This window comes from Panthera onca, chromosome C1 (genome assembly GCF_046562875.1).
Source record: "Panthera onca isolate mPanOnc1 chromosome C1, mPanOnc1 haplotype 2, whole genome shotgun sequence".
NCBI lineage: Eukaryota > Metazoa > Chordata > Mammalia > Carnivora > Felidae > Panthera > Panthera onca.
The window spans coordinates 101,656,750-101,678,102 of NC_138346.1; the positions used below are offsets into that span (position 1 = coordinate 101,656,750).

At 42.7% G+C, this 21,353-nt stretch overlaps 1 protein-coding gene across 2 annotated transcripts in view; it reads left to right on the forward strand.

Moving 5' to 3' along the window:
• The window catches only part of INSIG2 (insulin induced gene 2), a 56,337-nt gene that overhangs the window by 19,225 nt on the left and 15,759 nt on the right, over positions 1–21,353 (forward strand). Inside the window, exon 6 of one of the 2 annotated variants that reach the window (XM_060625751.3) lies at positions 1,698–19,116. The exons of the other annotated variant lie outside the window; for it this stretch is intronic. Coding sequence (XP_060481734.1) covers positions 1,698–1,724 — 27 coding nt within the window. The 3' untranslated portion in view covers positions 1,725–19,116. Of the gene's footprint in view, positions 1–1,697; positions 19,117–21,353 lie in introns of those variants that run through there. 2 annotated transcript variants of the gene reach the window in all.

The window sequence follows — 21,353 nt, forward strand, 5'->3', positions numbered from 1 at the left end:
GTTTCTATTTTAATGTTGTCTCAGAGAGCTTTGGGTGTTTTAATTTATAATGAAAATGAACGTCTGTAGAACATTTTCAAACCTGCATTACTGGAGAGAGTCCAAAAAAGGAATTACACTGGAGGTAAAAGTGTTGAGCAGGAGAGGTTATCAGCATTAAATTGTTTTAAGTCTAATCTGCGAGACTATATATAATTAAAAGAAGGTACCATTGGGAAATTTAGCTGGAATGAATGTGTTTTAGAAATACAAAAATGACCTTTTACAGTGCCACAAAGTGTTAAATGATATTGTCATTTGTGATACAGAATCCCATTCCTTTTGCACATGGAACACACAAAAAACCCCAAACCGATCAAAATGAAGTTTCTAATTCTCCTGGGTTCTGTAATCTGTTGGGCTCTGTAAAGCAAACCACATTAGCCAGGCTGGGTCATGTGACTGATTATCATTGGAATGCCATCTGGGGAATGGATGAGCACATCACTTTTTAGGTATTCATATGCCCATTAGTGAGTAGTTTAAGCCTGTTTAAGAATGTACTGAGATGGCATATTGTGCATGTTAAAGATCTTGATAACAGTTTTGTGCATATCCTTCTAACACCTGGAACCATGTAAGTGTGGTTTAAACATATTTTTAGTTAAATTTTTCCCGGTTTTTATTGATGGCAGTTGTCTGATACAAAAGGGTGGAGCTTTCTGCTTACTCTGTGTGTGTGTGTGTGTGTGTGTGTGTGTGTGTGTGTGCGCACGCGCGCGTGCACTGCGTTGAGTGAGAGAGAGGATGTACATGTAAAAATGTATGTGCATGTGCCCATGCTCTCATAATACGTCAACTAGATATCTTGTAATTTTTGGTTTTAAAACCATTGCTATCAGTCTGAGATCTTGTATGCCAAACTTTAATCTGCTTTTACGTTTTAAGGCTGAAAGTGAGAAAATCCTAAAAGGATTTCATATTGAATATATGTACACAATCTTAACTATAGTGGTGGTAAACATACTACTATAATTTATTATTCTATCTTCCAGATAATGTTATTCATTTAGAACAAATAATGTATATTTTTAGAATCAACTTTGTAAGCACTATAAATCTTTAATAAGTTATAAGGTCTATGATGTGTTTACTTTGAAAATTGCTGTTAAAAGCAAGATGTATTAAATATATAATTATCATCTTGGTTAAGAGTCTTTTTTTCTTCCCTGTGGTAAATCTTAGAATCTAATACGGATGATTAATTTAATAAAATTAACATGTATGGTTGAATTTGCTAAGAAATAATGAAAGGAAACCAAGTCGAGTGTTATAGGAACTGAATGATTATCATTTTGGAATTCTTAAATTATTTTTAGATCATCTAGAAAACAAGATATTGATGGCAAAAATAAAATTGTTTTGATATTTTAATAAGTATGTGAATATATTACATCTTTTTTTTGCAATGAAAGAAAGTGGTAAACATCTTTTAACATTGCTACATTGTCATTGCTTCCTTTTATTAAAGTTCTGGAAATTGAATGCTTGAAAACTGAGGCTAAATTCTGCAAAAGCACAAGAAAACAGTTAACTAGCCAGAATCCTGCTAATACTTTTGTTATAAATGTATTTCTTTGCATGGAGTGATTTTACCTTTATTAAGGTCACTGGAACCTCTCAGTGGTGCATACATTCACACATCTTGTATTTTCTAGGTGGAATCCAGACTTGGTCAGTATTAAATACCTCTCTGATCTTGGCTCACAGTGGAGTACAGCTGACCCTTGAAACAATGTGGGGGGTAGGGGTGCTACCCGCACCCAGTCGAAAATCCGTGTATAATTTTTGACTCCCCAAAACTTAACTACTCATAGCCTTACCAATAACATAAATAGTTGGTATCATATACTGTATTCTTGTAATAAAGATAGAGAAAATAAAATGTTCTTAAGAAAATCATAAGGAAGAAGAAATGCATTTACAGTACTGTACTCTGTTTATGAAAAAACAATGCATGTGTAGGTGGACCCGTGCAGCTCACACCCACGTTGTTGAAGAATCAAACTGTGTATTCTTCAGAAGGTAGTTCTTCCAGTGATGGTCTGTGTGTAGCAGAGTCCTAGCTTTGTGCATCTGGAAGAGTCTGCTCTTTTCTCCCAGAACATCTTATCAGGCCTTAGAAGTCTAGGTTCCTGGTTTCCCGCTGCTCCCATCATGCTGAAGACTTTTAACTCATTGTATATGCACTTTGAATCTGTGCGCTCAACATCTTCAGTTCCGGAAACATTTTAAATCTGGCTGCCTATTGGAATTATATGGAAATTTGTAAAGAATGCTAATGCCTGGCTTCCACCTTTGGAAACTCTAAAATCTTTGGCCTGTGGTATGCCCCGCACTTTAGGATCTTCACAAATTCTGCAGGCGGTTTTAATGTGCAGCCCAGATTGCCACTCATTGGTGTGGATTCGTGTGAGATGAAGAGCATGTTTGAGGTCAGAGAGGTATTGTAACTTGGGGAACAAAGAGCAAGGGAAACATGGGCATACATTTTGGACTAGGTCATCTGAACTTGATGACGTGAGCGTGGAGGTGAAGGAAGAGGAAGTGTGATTTAATGTTTATTCTTTGGAAATCTAGGTGGATGGCATTTCTGTAAACCAAAGAGGAATATAGGGAAGCAGATGCGTGAGTAAAGTTAGTGAGTCTAGTTTGATAAGTTGAGGTCCAGGTGTGTCAGGGACGTCTGGTAAAGATGCGTCATAAGCAGTCAGATAGTTGAGTCTGGGTTATCGGATGTAAATGGGGGAGGTCATTGTTGGCATATGTCCATGGTCCTTGAAGCTGTGGGCATGGGTGTGATCCCCTAGGGAGCATGTTACCGTGAAGGGAGACAGATCCGAGGCATGCTGGCATGTTAGCAGAGGGGTTGGAGGAGGTGGGGAGGGTGTTGTCACAAGTGGGAGGAGAAAGAGAAGAGTGATGTGGTTCAAGCCAGAGCAGAAGGCAGTTCCAGACAGGAGAGCTGGTAGTGTGAAGTGCAGTTGGAAGGAATAACCAACCTTAGAGATAAAGGAGATGTATGGTTTATGTTGAAAAGTGCTTTTCTTTTTGTGTTTTTTAATGTTTATTTATTTCTGAGACACAGAGAGACAGAGCATGAGTTGGGGAGGAGCAGAGAGACAGGGGGGACACAGAATCCGAAGCAGGCTCCAGGCTCTGAGCTGTCAGCACAGAGCCTGACGCAGGGCTCGAACTCACAAACTGACTGAGCCACCCCAGCGCCCCGAAAAATGCTTTTTTTAACCTGTTGTATCTTCACATTTAAAATATTTCATTGTATACTAATAGCTCTCAAAAGATATTTGGGAAACGCCTGATCATATACTAAGCCATTTATTATGAGCGAGGGGAGCTGAGGTGAGCTAGAGGACTTTGAAAGATGGTGGAGGTTTGGACAGCCTCTATGAAGAATGGACACAGGGACTGACAAGAGATGAAGAAAGAATTTCTAGACGGTTTTGAGTCCATCAAGGACTCAAGTGAGGCCCCAGATGAGACACTTGACATGGAGCCAACAGTCAACTTGGTTATGCCATGTCTGGGGGCTCAGTAGCCCAGCAGTTAGGGCAGTTGTGATGGCAGAGATTGATTCTAGTTAGGAATTTGTTGGAAGACGTGGCATAACGGCCATGTGAGAAATTAATGGAGGCTCCTGACAAAAGATCAGGAGTCTTGCTTGGGATCCAGGCAAATTGGAGAAGGAAGTTGAACCAGCAGTGCTGACCTGACAGTGTGAAAGAATCAGGTAAGCTACAAGGACTGCACATCTTGAGGTAAAAAACGTTTTTTCTAAGAAGGGTCATAGGCTTAGAGTTTGTAGTCAGCAGTTTAGCGGAACGTTTCCAACTCTTGAGGTCCAGGGTGCGATGTAAACAACTTCGTTTACATAGTTCCCTGAAGTGGGTGGAGAAGCACAGCAGCGGAGTGGAGACCCAAGGCCTGGGTGACCAGCTGTTAACAGTGGTGTTGGTGTTACCTGGAAAAATCTCAGAGGTGAGGTGGAAAGAAAGATCTGATCTGTAGTCCTCCTGACCATTTGAATGAAATACTTATCCAGCTGCCTTGATTGTATTGGGATTTTAATTAGAGTCCTTTCTCCCTTGTTTTATTGATTTATTTTTAGTTTGTTTTTTTTTCCATCATCCTACATATTCTGATGTAGAGGAGTAGGTCTTTTTCTATTAATCCTGTTCAATCAGAGACATCTCCTCTTTAATTCTGGGCTATTTTTTTTTTTTTTGTCTTTGCTCTTATTATTCTTTTGTTCTCTATTCTTCTCAAATTCCTCCATTTAAGAGATCTTTGACCTTTTGTTTCTGTTTTCTGTGTACCCTTTAGCTTTTCTCTGCTGTGCTACACTCTAGAAGAATTAACTGGATCTTCTAGCTCAGTGAGTTGCTCTTCAGCTGTATCATTCAGCGTTCAGCCATCACTAGGCTTTTACTTTCAGTGGTCACAGTTTTAATTTCAAAGCTATTTATGTGTGTATGTATGTATGTATGTATTTATGTGGAAATGCGTTGCCATTCTTATATTTTTCTTGTATTTTTTGAGGCTAGTAATTATTCTTCTTTTAAAGTTCTAAACGCAGGGCACCTGGGTGATGCAGTTGGTTAAGCATCCGACTTCGGCTCTGGTCATGATCTCACAGTTCGTGCGTTTGTGCCCCACATCAGACTCAGTGCTGACAGCTCAGAGCCTGGAGCCTGCTTCAGATTCTGTACCTGCCTCTCTCGCTGCCCTTCCCCCACTCACGTGCTGTCTCTGTCTCTCAGAAATAAATAAGCATTAAAAAAAATTTTTTTTTTTTTAAAGTTCTAAACTCTTCTACAGAGCCATTGCAGGGGAAGGCAGGATGAGCCTGTATCACCAGCCTGTCTCTGGATGTGGGTGCTCCCTTGTTTGGCTTGGGTGGACTGCCATGCCTCTCCACTCCTACCACTTTCACCTGGGGGCAGATACTGTGTTGTCTCTGCCCCGTCCAAGGTGGGCGAGTAGACATGTAGTTGGCCAGGTGGCTGCTTCCACAATAGCCTGCTTGAATGCATCAGGTCAGTTACTCTTGGTGTTTCCGTCTCAGAGCATCAGCCACCTCTGAGCTTAGAATCTCTGATTTCATGTTTATAGCAAGTCCCCTCCTTTCATGTTCGGAACTGTGTTTTCTCTCCATCTCTCTGCTCTGGATTGTTTTCTCACTTCGAGGAGTTCCTTGTAGTGTTTGGTCCACGAAGGATACGGTCTTACTTGACAATATAGTTAATGGATTCCTTTTCTTTTTAATTTTTGTTGTTATTTCTATGGATTGGGGGTAGGAGGGAGAAGCTATGGCTTCAGGGGTCTGCTGCCCTGATTCAGCTTTCTCCACTTCCTTTTTATACCGTGAGATCATGCCATCTGCCTGTTCATTTGTCTTTACAGGCCGAAAACTCAATTTAGTTAGGAGCTGAGATAAATAGGTTAAGTCGGTGGTTTCTTGTTTGGCCTCAATAAAAATTGAGGTACGGAGAGTATTTTCCCTTTCGAAATACATTCAGTTCATAGGGTTCATTGTGCCAGAGAGTATGAGTATCCTAGTGTCTGTTCCTTTATGCCTCCCTTCTCTTTACCACTGATGAAATCTGTGAAACCTGTCATCTTTCTTTGTGATTTACAAGACAGACTTTTCCAGGGTATGTCAACTGTTCCGAAGACAATGTTGTTAAGTATCAGATTTGGCAGATCAGATAGATAATGATGTGCCTGGGAAAGAATGGGCTATTGATGAGTCTCGTGTCAAAACTGATTGCCATATATGGGCAATTTTTCCCTTTCACCGTTTCCCCGGCTGTGGTCTGTGTGAGGATTTCATGAACAAGGGGCAGTTTTGATTCCACATCAGAACTGTGCTCTAGTGTGACTGCCCCCTTGTCTTCTGCTTTTTTATGGCAGGATTTGCAACTGCTAATCTTCCTGTAGCTTCCCCAAAGGTGGGCGTTAGTAGGAATGAGCACGTAGGAAATATACTGCCATTGAAAAAGAGCCCTTTTTTATTACCGTTCAGAAAACAAATTCACTCAGCACTACTGTTTCCGTAAGATTGTTGCGTTTGCAAGATCTCTTTTTTAGAAACACTTTTTGAGGAAACTTGTACAGAATGATCACGGACCAATTCATTGTGATGAGCAATTGAGTAGACAAAGGAAAGAAAGAACCCAAGTGCTGAATCTGTTTGCTTTAGAAGAAAAGTTACTAAAATGCATTCCCTGGGAATTTCTGCCACTGAATGAAACTCATTTCTATTCCCTTTATAGTCATCACATGTCACTCCTAGACCTTCTGGGAATGTCTACCCAACCAAAGTATGACAGTGGCAGTTCTGTTTTGAAACAGTCCTTTCTGCGTTTACAAAAGCCTGAGATTTTCCAGCAGGACGTTACAGAAAGACAAAGTGCTACCCCATCATTTTAGGATCAGCTGGATACGGCTGCTGCGCGTAGTCTGCGCATTGGCCCAGGGAGCCCGTGGCCTGACAATTTGAAGATGAAGCTTAAAGATGTTTGTAAAGACAAATCTTTGTGGAATTTCCTGTGCCTCAGACCTAGTGTGTGTCAGTGTCATGCCTGTCTAAGAGAAAGCGGGTCAGTATACATCAAAGCAGATCTTTCCAGAATGTATGTAAAATTCATAATAAGGTTGAGTCAGGTTCAGCTTTTCTTCCAGAAAGAATAAATCAGCGACCCTTAAATGTTCGATAGTATTAGTTCTGGTTCTGGCTCCAACTAACTGTAAAGGGGCTGGGATGTGTAATCCCTCTCCCTGGGGGACAGGACAACGAGATACCGGTGATCAGTGGTAGTGTCAGCCACGGTTGGCGTAAGGCCTTCTGTAGCACTTTCTGCCCGCTAGCATATTTTCCCTCCTAAGTGATTCATAGTGAACACGACTATGAGAAAATAAAATACTTTTTGGTGGTCAAATTAAAATTATAGTCTTTAAGACACGTAGCATAAAAACTTAGTATCCAAGTTCTAGAATGGTGGGAAAGAAGGAAGGGGCTCACTTTTGCCTTTTCCTACCATCTAAGAGAAGAAGTGAGGGGGAGGAAATGAATCAGGCTTTTGCTTTGTGCCTCCTATGAACATCCCCACCACACCCCTCCAGATATGGACTGTTTCATAGCTTCCAATGTCCAGGTTTTTCTTTCCTTTTTTTTTTTTTTTTTTTTTTTTTTAATTTATTTTTGAGACCAGGCAGAGAGAGAGAGAGACAGAGAATCCCAAGCAGGCTCTGTGCTGACAGCGCAGAGACCGATGCGGGCCTCGAACTCACAAACCTGTGAGAGAGACCATGACCTGAGCCAAAATCAGGAGTTGGGACACTTAACCGACTGAGCCACCCAGGCACCTCATTGTCCATGTTTTTCTGAAAGGCAGAACAGGGTTTCAAACTCTGGTCTGACTTGGCTCTAGCGACCAAGGGTTCCTCTCATCACCACGCTGTGCTGTCCCTGCCAGTCCCTGCAAGTGGTTTCCATGTGTATTTCCAACAGATTTCTAAGGCCATCCCTTAGAGGGAGTGGCTTGGCGCAGTGGGCGTTGCTAACTCAGATGCACCCTCCACTTCATGGACATACCTTATGTTTAATATGCCACTCCACCCTGGAACCTGGGTTATTTTAGAAAGCCAGTGTAAGCATTCTGAGAGAGCCTCACGGCTTCTGCCCTCCATGATTGCTTTAGACATGGGCCTTGACCCTCTCTTGATAATAGATGTTCTACCGCGGCCTCCACAGGCACCATCCCATGTGGAAATCTGACAGAATGGAAAGGAGATAAATTTTTTTAAACAGGTTTTGACTTCTGACCTTTTAAAAAGTTCAGGCTGGGAGAAGTCTGTGTGAATTATTATGCTTGGTGGTATCATTTTTGATGCGCCCCATAATACCGGAGAACTGGTGTTGGGGGATCTGTGCAGATGGGTTGTATAGATGATACCTTCTGTGAGAATAAGGACGTGATATTAACCCACTGGTCAGGAAAGGACATGATATTAACCCCACTGGTCTGAAGGGTGGGGACACGTGTAGGGGTGAGGTGTGAAGGAAGGGTCAAACTCAGCTCAAGGAGGGGAGGGCATTTCTCCTTGGCATGGGATGGACAAGAAAACAACATGGACAGACAGGTGACTCTACTCTGAAGAATCCAAAGTCCAGTCTGGAAGTAGTGAGGATGACAGAGGAAATGATGGCAGGTGGGACATGAAACATGGGGACACACTTCTCTTTTGGGGTTTAAATGACCCCTGTAAAGCCTGCAAGCAGGGCATAGCTTCTTGGGAAGGGTCCACAGCTGCCTGTGGGAATCATATCCTGAGGCTTACACATCGAGACTATACTGTCTCCCACTGTTCACGGCATCGCCTTTATTTATAAAGCACCATAACTGTCAGACTTTTTTGAAAAAGGATGTTCTGAGGCTGATCAAGGTGTGATCCTGAGGTTTGGCAGGGTGAATCAGGGAAAGAGCCAGTCTTGGGAATCCGGCAAACCCAGGCTTGAACGCTGCATGAGTTCCTTACTGACCGGGACCCTGGGCGAGTCCCCCAAGCTTTCTAAACTTCCATCTTCTCATCTCTGAAATGGAGGTACACTACCATTTTCCTTTGGGGCCTGGTAACATCAAATGCAATAATATGTAAACAGGCATTCGGTTACATAAATGTTCCTTTTTCCTCGGTTCCCACTTCAAAGTACAGGTACTGAGCCAACACATTAGCACTTCCTTTGCATTTAGATACTCTCCTAATGTTTCTGTCAAAATGAAAGGATATGTAATGCCCAAATCCACTATGCCCACCCACCATCCACCGCCCAGAGCTTCACTCAGCAGGTTGCTTACAGGCCCCAGGCAGGAAAGTGGGGCAGAAGAGTGGCTAGTTGTTACTATACTGAGTAATTGATTGTTGGGTTGGAGGTTTGGCCAGGTTAGGCTGGGAATGTCTTCCAGGGATGGAAGCTCAGACGAGGTGCCACAGGATGGCGTGAGGACACCAGAGGGAAGGAAGGATGTGGGAAGTAAGAGATAGGTTTTGTCAGCATCTTATTTTTGCCTAGAGATGATGGCTCTGTCCTCATACTTTACAGTGTCACCGCTGTGAGACTGCAGTTTCCTGAAGAAGGAGTTACATTTTAATTAGCCATACAGGTACCTGATTTCTTGATGTATCAGTCCTTTCCTCCAGGCCTCATCGTTTTGGATTCTTTTTGCCCCTGTCCGCCACTTGCTACTCCTCTTATGTGTATCAGAAGGAAAGCACCAAGCAGCCTGGAAATCCTATTACCAGACCTCAGGATATTAATTGTCGCGTTCTCCCCCACGGTTACACAAGTGCTGAAAAAGTGGTTCTCTTTCAGTAGTGTCTTGTCAAAATGCCAGGCACAGTTTGTTTTTGACATTTGCTGCTACTGTTAAATAATAGTCTTGCTTCTGTCATAGCTAATGTTGACTTGAAGGCATTTGGAGGGCATTTCTCAACTCCAGCCTTAACAGTAAGACCTGGGTCTTGACAGATTTTTTTTTTTTTTTTTTTTTTTTTTTGCTTGCCCAAGGCAACCGAATGTAAGGGTTGCAACCTTTGCTTTTCTAACCTCAAGAAAATTTCATACGGCCACGCGCCACTTTAAAACTTCCAATGATTTGTGCGCACACCCTTGCACTCAGACGTACGTGCAGACGCACACGCGTACAAGCTGGAGTTCTTGGAGTGTTGCCATCCTAGGAACGACATTTGAATCAATTAAATAGTCTTCCATTTTAAGACCCCTTAAATCCTGGCTGTTCTGCCTTGGTAAACCTTTATCTTTGAAAATGTCGTACTTAATTATGGATCTCTTCAAAATCAATAAACAGTTTTATTGTTTCTGTATTTGCAACGGAGCAAGCCCTTGAGCACTGCCCAGCTAACAGCATGCACTCGCTGCATGCCATCTGTCAGGGAGAGTCTGGGCTCTTCACACACAGCACTTTCTTCTGTTGCTGTGTCCATTAGAAATTTAATTTAGGCCCTTCTCCCCACTTCTGTGCGAAGGCATTTTTTTGCATCTTTCCCTGAATGTCTTTTAGACGAGTGTGTAGAGACCTTCTGATGGTATCGTAATTTCTGGAACGTGCACCATTTGCCAGGTAGTAGAGGGGAGGCTAAGCAAAAAAGATGGGGCAGAACAAGTGAGAACTGTACAAGAATTCTGTGGAATTGCGTGGGAGCTGGCATCAATTGTATGTGAAGAGGCCAAGAAATGCACAGTTGGCTTCAAAGTAAATACCAAAGGAATGGTTAATTAGGCAGTTCTGTTTTGCAGTTGCAGAAAAATAGAAGTATACCAATCATTAGCATTTCCAATAACTAAGGCAACTTGTGTTTGGAGCTTTGTGGAACAGTAGACTGTAAGCCCAGGGGATAAGCATCCATCATGCCCCGTGGCACACTTTTCTCTCACTACCCCTGCATCACAATATTCGTCCTCAAATTTTGAGAAATAAGTTTTAGAGATTTCCAAAATGGAAACTCTGAGCCTGTGAATTGCCATACTCTTACATCCTCTTATGCTTTCTTTCCTTTTATCCTGAGGCTGATGTTCGTTGGGGAGACTAGATGGCAGCGGTTTTTCTCCTGAGCAGACTATGGGCTCGTTTGAAATCAGGATGTAATTGTCCCATGATGATTCACATGCATCACGTGGCCACAGAACTGAATTCTGAGATGCACAGAGAAGAATGGTAGAGCTAGGGGGGACCCTAACATTCATCGACGACAGCCCAATCTGGGCATTTTGCAAATACAGAAGCAAAACTCACGTTGCTTACCTGCTTGTTCCAGGTCATATAGCCTGTTAGTAGCAGAACGAGATGTTTCAGTAGTGTTAAGAGGGCTGTAACATTTCAAATTATGAGAAAAGGTAGATTCTATTTCATAACTATGGAAGATTTACGGCAGTGTTGACAACTGGTAGGAAATGGACATTCGTGAGTTGTAATTGTTTTGATTGTGAAGGGCATTATTATTTGTTACCTTAAGTGATAGGTGGTAAATAACACTGAGCATTAATTATAAGCTTACATATACTACCTTATTTAGTTACCCCATTAAAGCTATGAGGTCAGTATTATTACCTATAAAGATATAAGATCAGTCCTTTATATGTGAAGAAACAGAGGCTTACAGAGGTCATAATCTGCCAACGTCACACATAGGTAGACTCCACGGCTCAGGATGGAGCCCAAGCTCTCATTCTTCTCAGGCTGCACCTGTGCTCTGCTTGTGATGTCAACACAGGTGTAAAATGGAAGTGAAATGTTGGATGTGTCACATGTATGTGACAGTCATGTCCTTGCCCTTCCTAAACAAATGTAAATTTTAATTGGAACAATGAACCGCTTCACTGGTACAATTCTTGGCAAAGAAGTGGCTTCCGAGCCTGAGATTTATTATTTTCTGATGAAGTAAGTTAGATGTCTTGAAGGAAGAGGTGTGGGAAAAGACTATCTGCGTCATGATGTAGTATAGTGGAGATATTTTTATAATATTTTTAGTTTATTTATTTTTACAGAGAGAGTGCATGCAAGCACAAGCGGGAGAGGGGCAGACAGAGGGAGGGAGAGGATCCCAGGCAGGTTCCGTGCTGTCAGCACACAGCCCGATTCGGGGCTCTTATCTCATGAACCATGAGATCATGACCTGAGCCGAAATCAAGAGTCAGACACCTAACCGACTGAGCCACCCAGGCGCCCCTAAGTCAGAACTGGGTTAAATATTCTCATAATAAAGAAATAGAATGTAATGCACTTCTTACCAGATACAGTTTCGTTTATGACTTAAACCTGAGCTTCCAAGCTACTGTTGTTTTCAGTTATAAAATTAAAGTTGGCATACTGAAAAACTTTTCAAAGCTGTTGGCATACCCACAAGAGAATAATGACAAAGCAGACTCGTTCATTTTCTAAATTTCCATTAGATTTGTGTACGAAAACGCATCACAAGCATTATTTATGAAGTTGGAACTGATTTTTGCATCTTATTCCCTATATTTTGACGTTCATGACCCTAATGAAGACAGGAAAAAAATATGATTAGGCTAATTGCCAGATCAAGGACTCTAATGACTCTAAATGTAAGAAGTTAATTGTTTCCTCTCCCTCTGCCCTCCCTTTGGCTCTGAGAAGAATAGCCCTACATACCACATTAAACCAGTCCTTCCTGAGCACGCCCTTCCTAACCAGGCCAATCAGGAAACCAGAACGGCAAGGTCATGGCGAGCAGTGGAGTTGGCTGGGTGGAAATCCAGGGCTGATGGCTATATCAGTTGGGACTTGGGGGTTATGCTTGACAGAGTGCTTGATCCAAAATGACTTAAGCAAGCAAGCAAGCAAGCAAGCAAGCAAGAAAGAAAGTTACTGGCCCATGAAACTGGCTTCACATATAGCTGGGGTTCAGGTTTCCAAAATTGCCATCAGGATGTAGCTTCTATCCCTTTGCTCTACTGCTGTGTTGCCATTGGGCTTGGGCTTCACAGAGGCAGGATGGTGTTGGCAACGCCAACCTCGTGTCCTCCTCCATTCACACACCATCTCCTAGAAACCTCGGCCAGGGTCTCACCATATCTTGTTGGCTGGAGTCGAGTCAGGTGTCCATTGCCAAACCAATTCCCATGGCTGATTCTCTGAAGAAAAAATTGGGACATGATGATAAGAAAAACAAGGTAAATGTAAAAAGAAACAAAAACAGGTGTCCTATATCAGAGCCAAAAAGTCATAATGAAGCAGAAGCTGGAAATGCAAGAGAAAGCTAGTTGCTGAGACAAACAGACAATAGGAAATGAGAAAAGAGAAGAGAGAGAGGAAAACCATCTGATATCTTTCTCGTCCTCAGGAAACCTACACATTCCTTCCAATAAACTCTTTACAAAGGAGTAAAACAATTTTTAATGTTTATTTTTGAAGGAGAGATGGTGTGAATGGGGGGTGGGGGGACAGAGAGAGAGGGAGACACAGAATCCCAAGTAGGCTCCAGGCCCTGAACTGTCAGCCCAGAGCCCAATATAGGGCTCGAACTCTGGAACCATGAGATCATGACCTGAGCCAAAGTCAGATGCTTAACCAACTGAGCCACCCAGGTGCCCCAGAAAGGATTTAAATTGAGTGGTTTTCCATTCTTTGTAACTAAGTGACCATTAGTAAACTAAGATAGTTTACTAATGTTCCCTTCACTGATTAAGGCTGGATTCCGGGTAATATGAAAGCTACAGATGCCTTACAGATAACTCGTGTCTTTCCTGGGAAGAGAACACTGCCCACCAAATAGATCATCCAGATCACTGGAAACAGTCAGATGTAGGGCTTGAACTAACTGAACTTGGAGACCCCCATAAAACCTGAAGTTCTGAGGTTAGACAATACTTGCACCCAATTTCATACAAAACTCACCTTTTTTTCAACCCTTTTCCCATTTTTGCCAGATACATTTTAATTTATGACTTAAATTTGAGGCAAGTGAGAAAGTTCCCAGCTCAACTTTCTCACGTGGTGCAACAGAGGAGGCTCCTGATAACCTACGTGGTAAAGCACGAATCGGCCACATTTCCTTTGAAATAGGATCTTCTTTTGCAAACAAGAATGTTTAGGTCAGCAAGGCTGGAGACCCTACTGAAGAGATTGCCTAGAATCTGAGCTAGGCCACCCACAACTGAACCATTTCAGTCTTTTCTTTAAAAAACAAAAACAAAAACAAAACTAAGCAAACTGAGAAAGGAAGGTCTAGAACCTCTCTGAGGAATCCATCCTACATTTTTAGCTCGTCATTTGGCATCTACCAAATGCTAGGTTAGAAGGCTGAGGAGATCAGTTTGCTCTTTAGGATGATAGGAATGCATTTTATTCAGTTTCTGCTGCAAGCCCCAAAGCTGGCAGGTTGTAAGACTACCTTTGGACAAATCTTTTCATGATGTCATGATTCAAGACAAGGAGCAGTTTCCCAGAGATTCTGTGCCATTAGAGGACAGGTTTCCAGGGCTTGTTGTGGATCCCATCCCAAATGAGTCCAAGTGGAACACCACCAGTTCCAGCATCAGAATCAGGTTCCCTAACCAGTTCTGGAAGCCTCTGTGCAGTTGTACAGGGTGCCACCTCTAGTCATTTGGCTTAGGTCCCTGCCATATTCAGCTAAATGCCTTTGGTTTTTGGCAAGCCAAATAATTCCACTAGTATAGGATGTGCTTACACTTTCAAGATGAAATGGTCTTATTTTGCCAAACCATTATGTCCTTTCTTAGTCAAGTTGATACACTGAGTCAGTCTCCCTCCCCATATGTCCTAAACCCCTTCCTCTTTTCATAATTACTGGAATAAGTATGGAATGGAGCAAAACAAAACAAATCTTGCCCTCCAAAGCCAAGCTAGAGACATGTAGAGAAATGTTAGGTCACTCTTGGCAACAGAAAGGCTCTGAGAGCTGGACTTGGAGATAACACAAGAAACTCACCCTTAGTGTGTGTGTGTGTGTGTGTGTGTGTGTGTGTGTGTGTGCGCGCGCGTGTGTGTCTCCCCTGACGATTGATTAGTGTTCTCTTCCATCGGCTATCTTCGGTTCTTTCTTGTTCTGGGAAAGTGCCTGTTTCGGAGCCTGACGCCTACAACCCATAAACAAAGAATGAAGGTCATGTGCAAGGGAATTGGAGAGTGCAGGAGATGCCTATTAAAAACACAAGCCCTGGGGTGCCTGGGGGTTTCAGTCGGTAAAGCGACTCTTGATTTCGGCTTAGGTCATGATCTCATGGTTTGTGAGACCGAGCCCTAAGTGGGGCTCTGTGTTGACAGTGCAGAGCCTGCTTGGGATTCTCTCCCCTCTCACCCCCTCTCTCAAAAATAAATAAATTTAAAAGAACCAAAACCACATAAGTCGTCCCACCTAGAGCATTTATCCCTTGTAGAACCTTAGTTTTTTGTTAGTTCATATATCCTGGTCCTATTAAAAGTGAGTTTATTTTACACTGAGTTATTCAGAAATCAAAAGTATACGTCATTTAAGTAGCCTTCGATGGAAACATCTTTGCATCTGCTATGGTATTACTTCTGCAGCCCTGTGAGGTGAGGCAGGCAGGCAGGAATTGCTATCAAATGATTAGCCCATATCATCCAGCAACTACAACCTCTTTCTATTGCAGAATATTGCTTCTGTACACATGAAAGGCAGTGCTGTATGGTGGGAAGGTTCTGCATGAAGGTCTAAACCTCAAGGATATAGTGTTAGCCCAGCCAGTCATTTGCTGGCTGATTCAGCAACATTGAGACTCTGTTTCCTCACCTGTAAAATGAAGCCACTGGATGAGCTGGTCTCTGAAAGAGGCAACAGAGGAGAGTGACTAAGGTCAGGGTCCTGGCTGTGCACTCACTAACAGTTTGAACTTGAAGTTTTTTGTTTTTTGTTTTTTTAACCCCACTTGCCTTATGGTTGTGAATCTGTAAAACGGGGATGCTACGAGTTTATTAAATGCTGTGCATTTAATACTGTCAGAGATACACAGTACCTAAAGGAGGGCTTGGCTCATAGCAAGTGCTCAAATGTCATTATCAGCAACATTACCATCTAAAATCCCTCCAAGCCATGAATAGGACCTTGTCCTATCCTCCACAGAAATGAAAAAGAGGACTCAACTTTTAAACTTGATTTTGGGGGGAAAATTCCATGTATGAAAAAATTAGAAAACAATACAAAATTATCTGATTAAATGAAAGATTGACTCTTTCTTCTGTCAAGTAGTACCATTAAAAGTTGGAAGATACAGACCTTGGTCACTTTGGGGAGACCTTTTTCTTTATGGCAAGAGTGACTTTTTTTCCTGTCCCTCTGGCAACCGTCAGCTCCTCTGTCCTTGTGGGTCTGTTTCTGCTTTTGTTTGCTGGTTCATTTGTTTTGTTGTTAAGATTCCACCTATAAGTGAAATCATATGGTATTTGTCTTCCTCTGTCTGACTTATTTCACTTAGCATGATACCCTCTAGGTACATCCATGTTGTTGCAAATGGCAAGACCTCATCCTTTTTTATGGCTGAGTAATATACCATTATATATGTGTATATGTTATGTATATTTATGATATATACACACACATATATACACATACATACATATCTCAACTCTTCTTTATTCATTCATCTGTCAGTGGACGTTTGGCTTGCTTCCATATCTTGGCTTTTGTAAATAACACCGCAGGAAACATAGGGGTGCATACATCTTTGCAAATTAGTGTTTGGCAAGAATGATTTTTGGTTGGAGACGATCCAATGGACTTTATGATTTTTCCATACCCACTCTTCCCTCTGGAACTGGCTCCTCCCCAGACATTCCACATCTCAGGAATAGCAACACATTCTCTCAGATCAATTAGACCAAAAATGAATAAGGATACAAAAGACCTAAGTAACAGAATCATAAAAGTCGATGGGATGAATATATATCAAACTCTGTGCCCTGAAGATAAAGAACGTATTTTTGCTTTGTGTGTCCATGGAACAGCCACAATTATTGGCCATTCCATTGGTCACCCCAGATGAAATCACAGTAAGTTTCAAAAACTCAGGTAGAGTGGACATTTTCTATTCACAATGCAGTAAAAATTTAAATTAATGAAAGATCAGAGAATTTTAAGAAAGTTGTCCTTTAAACAACTTTTGGGTTAAAAGAAAAGTACAAATACAAATTGCAGAATTTCTAAAAACCAATGATAATGAAAAATTACTACATGTTAGATTCCGTATCTAAAGAATTGAACTCAAGCGGCACTTATGGGGAATATCATAACCTATAAAAGGAATATTTATTTAAATATAAAAGGAATGGAATAGAAAGAATTAACAATTCATCGAAAAAGTTAGGAAAAAGGACAAAAAAATAAACCAGAGGAAAACAGAAGAAAGAAAATACAAAGGATGTTAACATAGCAAAACAAAGTGGGAAAACAAAGTGAATAAGTGAATACCCACATCACTGGGACAAAATCGGTAGAACAGAGAAGACTTCTCCAAAATCAAGGAGGAAAAAAACAAAGGCAACAAATAAAAAATGGCAAGAAAGAAAAATGCAGAAAGCAAGGACATTTTAAAAACAATTTTACCCAACTTTATCTAAATTTGCAAATTTGAAAGAAATGGATACTTTTCTAGGAGAATGTAATTTACTGAAACCAACTGCAGAATATATAAATAAGCCAATTTTCATATAAAAAAGCTAGATAATATTGTAAAGGAGTTAATATTTAAAAAGCACCAGGGCTGAAAGTTTCCAGGCAAATTTAACCAAACCTTTAAAGGGTGGATGTTTCCAATGCCATTTAAACTGTTCCAGAGCATAGATAAGGAAGAATAATTTTTGTTTTTGACCCCGATATGTTAACATTGATAACAAAGGCTGTAGAAAAAGGAAACAATAAATGAATCTCCTACATGAATACTAATGCATAAATCCTAAATAAAATATTAGCAATCAGAATGCAGCAGCATAGGAAAAGAATAAGTCTTCATGACCAAGTGCAGCTTATTCTAAATATGCAAAGACAGTGTTTCAAAATAGATCTAAGGAGAAAAGTCAAATGATCATTTCCCTAGATACTGAAGATGTGTTTTTGAAAATATAAACTTGAATAAAAAAAACTTGGGAAGGACGGATCAGCAATTATTGAAACTGGTGACTCATGGGGCAGAGACCAGGGGTATAAAATGGGGCAGGTACAAACATAGGTTGGGACAAGGTGCTCCATGTACCTCTTTTTATATCATTTTCATTTTTGGACATGTGATCCTTTTACTTGCTCAAAAAGTAAAGTTCTCCATGAATGTTACCTATTATTATTTAGCTACCATTGCATTCTATGCCAGGAACTTCGTGTTCTTGTTGAAAGATTAAGCTTCAAGTGAATTACAGACAAAAGCAACACTATGTCACAGAATTGTGGGTCAGAGTAAACGAAATCAAAGACCAAATGTGCTGGTTACCTCCCTTCCGGAAGAGCTCTCTTTGCTCATCTTGACTATAGGGTGTAGGCTAACCATGGACTTCCTTCAGCACAAACAGCCCTTCTTACGGACTTTGGTAGGTTGTATATTGTCCGAAGCCCACAATGCTGATCTAACTTTGTCATTTGGTAAGGGAGGAAAACCAGATCTTAAGTGATATGCCCCAGTCATCATGGCAGAGCTCAGGCCTCCAATCTGTCTTCCTCAAAAACAAACAGTTAAGTGGCTAAAGGGGCAGTGTTGGCCAGGACCACCTAAAGGGTTCTCAGACACCTCCTCCAGCATGCTACTGTCATTCCACTGCATGTATCAAGGACCTGCTCTGTGCCAGCTCTGGGAACATGGAACTAAATGTCTCACCACCTGTCTCCAGAGGGCTCAGACTGGAGACGGACACCCAGGCTGGGCTCCCTGCAAATACCTGCTTCTATAGACATATGCGACAGGTATGGAGGAAACCCACAGGAGAGCTCCCCGACCCAGCCAGGGAGTTTAGGTCAAGCAAGCCTGCCCAAGGTTTAAGGGGCGAGTTAGAGTTTGCAAGACACAATAGGTGGCAAGAGGTGGCAAAAACAGTGTGAGGGCAAGCGGCCTTTGCTCAAGCCACACCTCTGCCCAAAAGGCCCTCCTCCATCTCTTCTGGGGACTACTCTCAGCCTTCCAGTCACCCCCGCAGAGACAGTTCAGGGATGGGCACCCTGTGTTCAGTCTCACATACTGGTGTGGTTGATTACATTTGCCACTGTACCCCTGGTGTCTAACCCAATGCTTGCCATTCTGTAGGTGCTGCATACATACTTGGTAAGCGAACGGATGATTTGTGATTTATGTTCTTGAAAGAAAGCTGGCCAGGAAGGCACCTGGGTGGCTCAGTTGGTTAAGTGTCCAACTTCGGTTCAGGGTCATGATCTCACGGTTCAGGGGTTTGAGCCCCGTGTCGGGCTCTCTGCTGTCAGCACAGAGCCCGCTTTAGATTCCCTGTCCCTTCTCTCTCTCTCTGGCCTTTCCCTGCTCATACTCTCTCTCTCTCTCTCTCTCTCTCTCTGTCAAAAATAAGGAAACACTAAAATACATACATACGTACATAAGAAAAAGAAGCTGGCCAGGAATTTTTGCATCACGTGTTCCATTTCTTTAGATAAACATCTGTGGCAAACACGAAAACCCATTCAGATGCTTGTTCTTTTCTGAAGGAGCCCATCGGGCCTGACTGTTTGAAGGCATAGTAACAGCTTGTAAATACTGAGCTTGGGGACAGTAATCCCCTGACTTAAGTTCACATAACTCTGTTCCCTTTCCTCTGCCCCCTCTTCTTCTACTTCGTACACACAACTCTTCTCTCCCCAAGGATCATAGGAAGGATATCAAGTCATTTAGATGCAAACACATTTTGAAGGGCTGCCTAAAGGCTGTGCCCTTGGCAGGTGGCACACATACATCCCACTGCTACTTACCCTGTACTTTGTCATCCCCAGCTGCTCACATAACCTCAACCCTTAGTTTCTCCCCCTGTAAGAGAGAAATGTCATTTCTATGCTGAATAGTGGCCAGGTTTGTAAAACTCCCAACAGAACACCTGGTGCATAATAGATGCTCAATAAACAGGAGCTCAGAACGGTTGCTATTATTACTGGCAACGGCAATGGCGTGTTTATTGTTTTATTTATCAGTCTCGGCACATTACAAATACCCACCGGCAGAACCTGCTCCTTTTCCTATTATGCATATGTGTGCAGAGAACAGTGATGAGCAGACAAAGATACTGAGAAGTTAATTCAACAGTTCTACGTCAGTGGGGGCAGTGAAACATGAAGTCTTGGTAAGTGAAGACTGGGGAAAAATAGGACTGAAAACAAGGTCTTTTTGAATGACAAGGACAAGCACAGTCTTTAGATATACCTTAGCCGAGGTTTGAGTACCCAGAACTCCATCGAAGTAGATTCTTGATGTCTGACCCAACCCCCTTGCCCTTCAACTTGCTGGGATTCTTGGGCAGATACTTGCTTCTTTTCCTCACTCCCCTCTGCTCACTCGCCGTCTGTCACCTTCTGGCCCTGCTTCCTGTGCCCTACTCTACAAGCGAGGTCCCCGGTCTTCCTCCTTAGGTCCTGGTGCTTGGCACCCTGCCCCACCTTGTCATGCAAGCCAGGACCCTGTGGTCTCTCTCAATTTCTCTCCCGCTTTCTCTCTCGTCATTCTCTGTGTGTTAAAGGTCCTCATACTTCCGTCTCTGCTGGCGCATTTCTATTTGCAGTCACCGGGAATGGCAGCTGGACCTCTGTGGTAGCCCCCACACTGTCACTCCACTTCACCTGTCATCATCCCCGCCTCTCCCAGTCAGAGCGAGCCTTCCAGCACAGTCTCTGCTGCCCTCAGAGGACCGTCCATCTCCTTAGCGTGGCGCTCAAGGCCTTCAGGACCTGCTCTTGTCCACCTCTCCAAACCTGTACTCTTCCACCCTGAAGGGCAGGAGCTCGGCTGTCACCCACCCCGCAAGGGCTTCCTTCTGATGCTTCTCTTTCCCAGCACGCTTTTCCTCACCTCACCAGAACGCAGCTCAGGGACCGTCTCTTCCAAGGAGCGTTTGCTGAAAATCCCCTGCCCTCCACGCAACTTATGCTCACAGTACTGATGTCATAGTATCGTTGCCTCTCAACTGTCCATCTCCCTGTTAGGGACGGCGGTGTAAAGAAGCGTCTGGAGCCAACTTACTTGGGTTCACATCTGGGCACTCCCACCCGTCCGCTGTGAGGCCTTGCACAAGTTTTTACACACACACACACCCCCATCGTGTTTCAGTTTCCACGCCCGCAAAATGAGAGTAGTCATAGCACCTGTTTCTCAGGTTGTCATGAGGGTAAAACAATGACGACACACAGAGCTGGAGCGCTGGGGACAGAGGCGGCACATAAAAAGCCCCACGCGTGAATTCTTGTTATTAGACTGTGGTCACTTGGAGGGCAGGGCTTTGTTTTATTCACCTCTGAATCCTCAGTCTCCAGCAGAGCCGCTGGCACTGAATTAATGAATAATAACAGCACTCACGTTGATGATGAGAGCAACGGGCTTTTGTAGAGAGAGCACTGCATACAGTGCCGTAAAATGTTTGCACAGACCGCATCGCATTTAGTCCCCAGCCCCCTGCCGTCACGTACCTATGACTCTCGCCATTTCACAGGTGGAGATGCTGAGGTTCAGAGAGCACTGGATCCCTCCAGTTTGCTGGAGAAGCAGACAGTACAGAGAGTAATTAAACTAGTCATCCTGACGT